Source organism: Littorina saxatilis, linkage group LG8, assembly GCF_037325665.1.
Source record: "Littorina saxatilis isolate snail1 linkage group LG8, US_GU_Lsax_2.0, whole genome shotgun sequence".
NCBI classification, from domain to species: Eukaryota; Metazoa; Mollusca; class Gastropoda; order Littorinimorpha; family Littorinidae; genus Littorina; species Littorina saxatilis.
In genome coordinates, this window is record NC_090252.1 from 17,365,928 (window position 1) to 17,375,927 (window position 10,000).

The 10,000-nt window shown below is 39.8% G+C and overlaps 1 protein-coding gene and 1 long non-coding RNA gene across 2 annotated transcripts in view; both read right to left on the minus strand.

Annotated features, from left to right (window-relative positions):
• Nucleotides 1-10,000, minus strand: part of LOC138972959 (uncharacterized) — a 281,386-nt gene that overhangs the window by 236,896 nt on the left and 34,490 nt on the right. The gene's annotated exons all lie outside the window — the stretch shown is intronic.
• LOC138972947 (uncharacterized) overlaps nucleotides 1-10,000 on the minus strand; it is a 19,650-nt gene that overhangs the window by 4,216 nt on the left and 5,434 nt on the right. The window contains exons 2-4 of the mRNA XM_070345608.1: nucleotides 2,339-2,571; nucleotides 1,425-1,631; nucleotides 305-376 (exon numbers count right to left, since the gene is read on the minus strand). Of these exons, the coding sequence (XP_070201709.1) occupies nucleotides 305-376; nucleotides 1,425-1,631; nucleotides 2,339-2,552 (493 nt within the window). The 5' untranslated portion in view covers nucleotides 2,553-2,571. The remainder of the gene's footprint in view (nucleotides 1-304; nucleotides 377-1,424; nucleotides 1,632-2,338; nucleotides 2,572-10,000) is intronic.

The window sequence follows — 10,000 nt, forward strand, 5'->3', positions numbered from 1 at the left end:
ATTTTTGAGGTTTGCATTTGTTGGGTCACCCTGTACACCGTTCATAACGTCATAGTTAGACAAGATGGTTGAACAAAACTGACTGTTTTGTATGCAAATGTAAAAAAGTTCTATCCAATAATGTATAACATTACAAAAAATAGCTGTAAGCTGTTTTCGTCGCGGGAACCTTGCTTTTGTGAATGTAATTGTTGGGTTGCCCGTGTTGTAGGTACCACAGTACAGACATGCATTTGAGTCAAATTAATCTGTTTGTTGAATATGGCATAGGATTGAATGACCTGTCCATGTTTCTGTAGTGTACCTGCATTGCAATCATTTGCTGGTGTTGAATCTGTACTTGGAATTAGTGTACTCGATGGATGTCCTTGCCGTTCTGAATCACAATAGGAAATAATTGAAATTATACAATTGAAATATAGACTGCTAATGTTCCAAAGTCAAAATCACAACAACAGCAAAATAACAAAGGTTAGTTCACAAAACGTTATATTATACAAGTCAAATACAAGTAGTAAAGCAACATCCGTAGCTGATATGGTGTGTATATTTTTCGTTTAGTGAATATTGAGTTACGTCAATTTAACTTTCCACAAATATACCTTGTTTTTTGTATTTATTTAGGCAACAAAACGATTTATTCTCTCTCTCTCTCTCACTCTCTCTCTCTCTCTCTCTCTCTCTCTCTCTCTCTCTCTCTCTCTCTCTCTCTCTCTCTCTCTCTCTCTCTCTCTCTCTCTCTCTCTCTCTCTCTGAGTAATCTGTCCCTGAATACCAGTGAACAGCAAAAACTTGAGCTCTCGCAATCATTTGCTGTTTCATCAAATCAAGGCTTGAAATTGCGCTCATGATGTTTGTACCGGTGGCATTAGAGTCGGTGATGGCAGCCTTAACTGACAAAAAAATGTCAGCTAACGTCATGGGACAGCCACAGCAAGGGGAGAAACACGAACAAAGATCGGTGAGTGTCACAACACGCTATCGAAAAAAAAAGTCTCCGTGTGAACTCAAACGAGACGCGCATCGTGCACTCGCCAAACAACAGCGGAACGCACAGGTCCATGAACACATTGTAAACAAACAAGACAACGGTCAACAAGCGTCTAGAATGACAATGGACGACAGTGGTGTTTTTGAAAGCCCCTCCCCACAGTCTAAGCACGATCTACCCTCCGGTACGTGCAATGACATTGTGATAACACCATGTGAGGAGGAGAGGGAGGGGACAGATAGTACGAAAAGCCCGAGCCAGCAGATCCGCGATGCAACTGCAGTGACGGAAGAAGACTTCGATAGCTATTACCAATTTAGTGATGTGAGTGACACAGACGAAACTTTGCCAGAACGAATACAGCATCACTGGGATGGTCAGATCGACACGGTCAGGTACTACCTGACCACGCTAACTCATTCACATCTCTTACCTTGCACAGTGAGTTCACATTCATGCACATCTGTATCTTCAGGAGGGACGATGTGACATGCATACTGTCCTTCCGAGTCTTTGGTGGCGGAAGGTATCAATACAGTCAAGCGGTCACTGACACTGCCGTTGAGGTGGTAACCTTCCTGAGGTGTGCATGTGATTTTCCCGGAATCCAACAACCAGTAGCAGAGAAGGACAACATTACCTGAGTATAAACAAAGCAAAACTATCGAACGACTGCATGATTGTGGCACACTAAGAATTAAATCTTGAAGTTTGCAGCTGGTTAACAGTACACTGGTCAAACCAAGAATTAAGTCATGTATCGCCTCAAAAACACAAAGATTGTGGCGTTCTATGCGGACGATTACACGTGGTAGGAAACTCAGTCGTCCAAGTAGCCAGTCTTCTGAATTAACCTTTCAAATTAATGATTTGCCACCCCCCCTCTCTCTCTCTCTCTCTCTCTCTCTCTCTCTCTCTCTCTCTCTCTCTCTCTCTCTCTCTCTCTCTCTCTCTCTCTCTCTCTCTCTCTCTCTCTCTCTCTCTCTCTCTCTCTCTCTCTCTCTCTCTCTCTCTCTCTCTCTCTCTCCATTTGTCTCCCTTTCCTTCTCTCTTTCTCTGTCTCTCTCTCTATTTCTCTCTCTTGTTATCTCTCTCTGTCTCTGCCTCTCTGTCTCTGTCTGTCTGTCTGTCTGTCTGTCTCTCTCTCTCTCTCTCTCTCTCTCTCTGCTCTTATATTGCATTTTTCTAACAGTGTTATTATCAGTTGATAACATTTACTCAATACGCAGGACCCGACCTTAATAATTACCTGAAACAGTCCAATGAAATGAGTGTTTCAAACTTTGCGAAGTATCGGAGAAAAGCACTACATCCAGTTTCATTGTAGTCAATTGCTTAAAAACTTACCTCGGACCGTTTTGCTTGACCCGACAGGACGATGTTTGACAAGGATCTCATGTTTCGTTGCATTAATGTATCTGTTGAAATAACAGGTCACAAATGTTGGCTCTCCCTCGACACACGCAGGTGCTACACACGTTGTAGGTGTTACTGCAAAGCACACGACGAGGTTGAGGAAGATCAGAAGGAGAATCATGTTCAGCCTGCAAAGTGTCCACATAGTGATTGTTCCTCCTAGCCTGTAAAAAAATAGCAAACTGTGACCAAACGGTTTTTGGCACTGGAAATACACTTCCGTTGTTGCTTCAAATCATTAGGTTAAGTAGCGTATTGCTATGAAGCCATTCTCAAACTTTTGAGTGATCAATAACACGTTATAGCTTCTTAACAATCATAGGCACAATTTTGTCAAACGAAATACCCATTCTGCAAAATACTAACGTCAACAGAGATACGTTCAGATCCTTGAAACATTTTTAATATTATGTTGTGCCAATATACACAAATTTGTCAGTAAGTACTGGTGTCACATGACTGATGTGAACCAGTTGATTGGCTAATGGCGATGCGCTTAAATCTGTTAGCGCACTCGATTTAAACACAATTTGATCTTATTCCTTGTCAGTTCCTGATTCCAAAAACATATAGATATGATATGTTTGGATTAAAAACACGCTCAGAAAGTTAAAACGAAGAGAGGTTAAGAAAAGCGTGCTATGCAGCTCAGCGAAACCACTACCGCGCTCAACAGGCTCGTCAGTTTCACTCCGTTAAGCACAAGCGGCGGACTACGGTCATTGTGAAAACATGCAGTGCGTTCAGTTTCATTCTATGAGTTCCAAAGCTTGACTAAATGTAGTAATTTCGCCTTACGCGACTTGTTTAAACGTATTTTCATTAACTTTAGTCAGACCTACACATTGTTTCAGTGTGGTAGTTGATTATTCAGAACAGCTTATACATGTGTTTTTTCGAAATAAACGTACTGTTGTACTCATAAGCCAAAAGGAATGGTATGAAGTAGTTAATTAAGACAAATGATAATAACCGTGTACGTGTGTTACGCGTGATTGTTCTGAAAGTCTACTATTTATTTCATCGTAATCATGTAAGCCCTCATACGTGATTGTTCTGAAAGCTTACTAATTTACATGATTGTTCTGAAACTCTACTATTTATTTCATCGTAATCATGTAAGCCCTCAAACGTGATTGTTCTGAAAGCTTACGAATTTACATGATTGTTCTGAAACTCTACTAAAGGTAAACTTGCTTCACCCGTGAAATGTTGTCAGATATGGAGCAATATGTATACTTTGTGTCTTCGTGGGTTTTTGGGGTGTTTTTTTCTGTGTCCGAGACAGCTTCATAATGCGTGTTTGTGTGTGTTTGAGTTGATCCGTCTCTCCACTCCCTTTTTTTTTAGGTGTAGGGGGTGAGGGAGATTAATTCATATCAATTGACACTTTATCAAACCGTTTGAATAATTCATATAAAAAAGTCTGGTGGTTGCTTTGTGATAAAAAAAAAGTGTAACTGAAAACAGAGATGTTCTAATAAATTTAGCTTTCATGTGTGTGTATGTGTGGTGTGTGTGTGCGTATGTACTCAGTGCACTGGCGTCGAAAACGGGGGGGGGGGGGGGGGGACAGCTGGTCCTGGGGTGGGGGGGGTTTGGGGGCAAACATGTCTTTTTGCCCCCCCCCCCCCCCCCCCCCAACATTTAGGATGACAAAAATATTCACAGACAGAGAGAGAGAGAGAGCCGGAGAGAGAGATAGACAGACATAGAGAGAGAGAGATAGAGAGAGAGAGAGAGAGATAGACAGACATAGAGAGAGAGAGATAGAACGAACGAACGAACGAACCAACTTTATTTTTCGAGGGTAATGGAGTAGATACAGCAAAGATCTTTTTTCATCCAGCCCTCGCCCAAGAGGGAATTAACTAACCAGTGCATAATATTAAAGCAGAAGAAGAAGCAAAGCAAAAACATAAAAACATGGTTATTAAATCAGACAAAGAGGAAAAAAAAAATGTTCATAGCATACATGGTCATTGGTAATGGTATACATTAAAACACACACTTTGACACACACGGTCACATGCACACAGACACACACAGACATACATGCACATACAGACACACACGCACACAGACACACGCACACACACATACACACACACACACACACACACACACACACACACACACACGCACGCACGCACACACACACACACACACACACACACACACACACACACACACACACACACACACACATGTACACATTGTACACATAATCATTAAAAAAAAAAAAAACTTAACTGAAATGAAATGATTATACAAGTAGATCTTCATGTACTTATCAAACAGCAGTACCTGATCGAGGCATTAAGTGCCACACGACGATGAAAGCATATACAAAAAAGTATGTCTTCTAAAACTGGCAACAGAAAGTGGCTGTCTGAGAGAGACTGGTAAACCATTCCACAGAAATGGACCTGAATATGCCAGACTAGTTTTATACAAGTCAATTCTAGGGAGGGGAACATTTAGTTTCTTCGTGCGGCTTGATGAAGTCTCAGTTAATAATATTCTTTTAGTTAAATAGTCTGGTACACGTCCAAGAACTATTTTATGCATAAACCTTGCCTTGTTAAACGCTAGTCTGGATGAAAGTGGAAGAATTTCAGCTTTTTTGTAGTCATGATTAGAGAGGGTGCTGTTTTTCAGCAGAACAACTTTTACTCCGCGTCTGTGCAAAGATTTTAGGGGTCTTAAAGCTGCATCACTTGCAGAATCCCAAAGGGTTGATGCATAGTCTATTCCAGACTGCACATGCGCTTGAAAAAATGTTCTGCGCGCATCAAAATTTAGAAAATGTTTAATCTTTGCAGACTGATGAACTTTTTGTGCTGTAGATTTACATAAGTTACTTACATGAGGGCCCCATGTTAGATTGTTGTCAATAGTTACACCCAAAATTTTGTGTTCACTAACCTCGTTTATCAGCTGACTATCAACAGAAATGCACTTATTTGGTTCCGACATGACTTGTCGTTTTTGACGCGTAGTAATTAGCATATACTTTGTTTTTTCTGGATTGAGAGACATGTGGTTTAAATGCGTCCATTCTACAGCATCATCGACACACTTCTGAAGCGTGTCGACTACCGAAGTAATATCATCACCTGAGGTATGAATAGTAGTATCATCAGCTAGCATATCACACTGTCCAGAGGATATGTGTAATGGTAAGTCATTGATGTAGACAGAAAATAATAAAGGTCCGAGGACCGAGCCTTGTGGGACCCCATATAAAATTGGCATTGCTTCAGAGCTCGAACTGTTAAAGGTAACTTTTTGTGTTCTTCCCGACAAAAAAGAGGCTATAAAAGTCTGTGTGGGCTGTGGTAGTCTATAAACGGAAAGTTTCCGCAAAAGGAGGGCGTGATCAATAACATCAAATGCCTTTGCAAAGTCCATAAACAGTGCTCCACATAACTTATTAGAGTTGATTTTTGATAACCAAGAGTCCACCAGTTCTGTCAGTGCCGTATGGCACGAGTGTTTAGGTCTAAAACCAGACTGAGTTTCATGAAACAAATTGTTTGATGTAAAGTATATCATAATATGGTCATTGACATGTTTTTCCAGTAGTTTTGACAATACTGGTAAAACGGAAATCGGTCTAAAATTTGAGGGATCTGTTTTATCACCTGCCTTAAAGAGGGGGATCACTTTAGCTTCCTTGAAAGCTTTGGGATAAACACTTTTTTCAATACAGAGATTGTAAATATACGTTAGAGATTCCGCTATATGTGGGGCTGATAATCTAAGAATTTTGCTGTCTATTTCATCAGTTCCCTTTGTGCTACTTTCTTTCAAGTGAGTTAGAGAATTATATACTTTGGAGACTGACAAAAAAGGTATAACTTGTGCCTCGTATTTAATTTTGGTGTCACAGTACTTGCGCAAAATGTGTAAATTGTTTTCATCGGATTTGTCAGTTTTTATTACTTTACTTGCAACTGAACAGAAGTGATTATTAATTTCATCTGGCGAAATATCGTTTTCGTTCCATGATGTGGTCTTTACACATTTATTAGTTAAAAGATTAATGGCTTTCCATGTTTCCTTGGAACTCTTGCCTTTCTTAAGAATGTCTTCGAAGAACTGCTTTTTTGACTGTCGAGTCATATACTGACATTTTGCTTTCTGTGTTTTGTACTCTTCAGATTGGCGGTCGATCCGGCATAGATAATCTCGGTAATGTTGGGCTTCTATAATTTCAGGAGTGATCCACCCTGGCCGATATGAATACTTAATTCTTCTTGACCTTTTAGGTGCATGTTTATCTAAAACTTCGCGAAATGTAGAATACCATGTTTTTAAAGCGTCATCAGGATTGGTCTTGTTATATATCTCACTAAACGGTGCAGAACGCATGTCTTCAAGAAAAAGTACTTCATTAAACTTAGCAAGAGAGAGAGAGAGAGAGAGAGAGAGAGAGAGAGAGAGAGAGAGAGAGAGAGAGAGAGAGAGAGAGAGAGAAATTTGAATTGAATTGAACTTTATTTAACAAGGATTAAGATTTAAGGCTACGCCTTTTCTTACAATCTGTCCTTGGGACGCACAGACACACAATGATAAAATTGAAAAATTAAAAATTAAAAAGTTAAAAAGTCAGAAAACTTCAGCACGTGATGATAAAGATGACGATGATGATGATGATGATGATGATGATGAAGATGAGGCATGAAGAGCATACATATGTGGTTATTCATAAAGAGAGCGAAAGAGAGAGAGGGAGAGAGAGAGAGAGAGAGAGAGAGAGAGAGGGAGAGAGAGAGAGAGAGTTGATAAACAAAATACTCCCCCCCCACACACACACACACACAAAGTATATGGTCTCGCGTGCAAGAACTTTATAGCCCCGGCCATCTCCTCACGTCTCTTATCCCCTCTCCACTTGAATTTTTAGTTCATAAAAATAAAAGATAAAGTTTCATTTGTGAAAAGTATTTGTTGTGCCTTTCGTCTTTAATAAAGGGCCAAAAAGTAGCTTCCATTTTCCCTCTTTGCCATGCCTTTCGATCCATTTTGGTGACCTAGCCACATAGCATGGCAAAGATGAAAAATCAAAAAGTTCTATGTGTCCCTTTAATACCTGTAATTAGAATTTTGAGTTGGGAATACTCAAGAAGAATCATTACATTTTTGAAGATTATAAATAATTGTTGTCTTTGAACATTTAATTTCAATTTTGAGTTGAGAACAATAAAGAAGACATGTTCAATGTATGAAACGTATTACTTGTTGAGTTTGTATTCATTGGGCGGGGGTATAAATATCAATTTCACTTAAGATTTAGTATCATTGTATCAAAATATTGTTCCATTTACGTTCAGACATACACACAGACAGACGGACAAACAGAGATTGTGAATCCAGTATACCCCCTCCAACTTCATTGGGCTGGGGTATAAATATAAATAGCACTTAAGATTTAGTATCATTGTATCAAAATATTGTTCCATATCCCATGACCTCCCTTCTTTGTCTCTGTTACTTCAGTATGGGTATATATGTTGTATTTTTATAGCTCAATAAATACATCATGGACTCCAAAAAATATATGATAGTGCAGATTCCGATTTGGGCAAAGAACTACTTTCCTCCCGACCTTTGACCTCGCGCCGAACAATGTGACACATTTGTATGAAGTTCCAAAATCGTATTGCACGGCTCAGAAAACCATATCAGTTGCACGCAAAAATGAATCTCAGAACTGATCTGATGTATGAGATGCAATAAGCAAACGTTTCTTTCATTATGAAAGCAATGCAGGTCGAAAAAAACGAACATTCAACTTACAAGATAACCAGATGCTAGCGAACCAAAACAAAAACACGAGTACCCTCCCTTGCATCGTTAGCAGACGACTTTTGAGAATCTGTCAGTGGTGTGTTTTGGTGTGCGTCTTCAGTTTCTCTGGCAGTGTCGGTGTGGGAACTGACAGAAGCTAGGGAGCACAGATAATAGAAGCCCTGTCACATAGACTAATCACACAATCAATACACATTTGGTTCATGTTTTAAATGACAGTTTCGAGTTTGTTAGTCAAACTCAAAGCAACAACACTGTCACTGGTGACATGCGCAGCGAGACCGAGAAACGTCCTTTACCTGGCACGGTTGGGCTTCGCTATCAAACATCGCCTGTTTCACGTGTTTTGCGAGCAAGTCTACTCTTTTGCCTGGCTCTGCAGTAAGTCCACATTGGCGATGAAGGTATCCAAGAACTTAACATGTGTGTATTTTTCCGTAATCCAGTCATATTCCTTCAAAATGCAATCAATCGGCGGTGACAGACGTGTCGGTCGCGTTTTCCTCACACCCATACCAGTTTAAGTTCATCCATGCAAACACACTCGCAAAACAGTTTATCACGTAGATACATTTCAAATAGGGAGCAAATGATTAAATCTAAACCTACATATTTGTTCCCTAAAATTTGCTTCTCTGTCAATAAGCCTAATTACACACGTTCGAGAAAAACAACGTGGAATCGATTCTGAATCGAGTAAGCCAAATGGGTCCCAAACCCGTTTCGCCCGTTCTGCCGACCTGAAACGCAAAACAAAAGAATTGTGCGCTTCAACTAAATTAATTTCTATACGACTTCATTACTTTCTTGCAACTTATGAACCTTTACTTAAAGCTTTTAAATGGTCTGAAAGTAGTGTTACCGCGTACTTATCGATGCACTCATTCGTTTTATTTTTTCAGCGACGGTCACTTAGTTTAAGGTTGCGAAAGGGCTAAGTCTCGCTGGCAACACTGTTTTACCCTGCACAGATCGCAACAGTGCCGCTAGTAGTCTACACTTTGTGTTTGATGGTAGAATGGGATATACAGATTACAACACTCGTGGTTTTTTATATGGCTTGTATTTCAGTCAAGACCCAGCGGGAATATCAATCGAGAGCCACTCGCCAGAGGCTCGTGTCTCCCGATGATATTCATCTGCTGGGTCTTGACTGAAATACAAGCCATATAAAAAACCACTCGTGTTGTAACCTATACATATACATACAGATATACACACAGACAGATGGACAAAGTGAATTCAGTAGGGGGAAGGGCCCCTAATATGGACCACTTTTTACATTTAGTCAAGTTTTGACTAAATGTTTTAACGTAGAGGGGGAATCGAGACGAGGGTCGTGGTGTATGTGCGTGCGTGTGTGTGTCTGTCTGTGTGTGTGTGTGTAGAGCGATTCAGACTAAACTACTGGACCGATCTTTATGAAATTTGACATGAGAGTTCCTGGGTATGAAATCCCCGAACGTTTTTTTCATTTTTTTGATAAATGTCTTTCATGACGTCATATCCGGCTTTTCGTGAAAGTTGAGGCGGCACTGTCACGCCCTCATTTTTCAACCAAATTGGTTGAAATTTTGGTCAAGTAATCTTCGACAAAGCCCGGACTTCGGTATTGCATTTCAGCTTGGTGGCTTAAAAATTAATAAATGACTTTGGTCATTAAATATCTGAAAATTGTAAAAAAAAGTAAAAATTTATAAAGATAGATAGATAGATAGATAATTTATTGCCAAGTGTACAATACATAAATGAACATAAAAAATACACGAGGAAAGC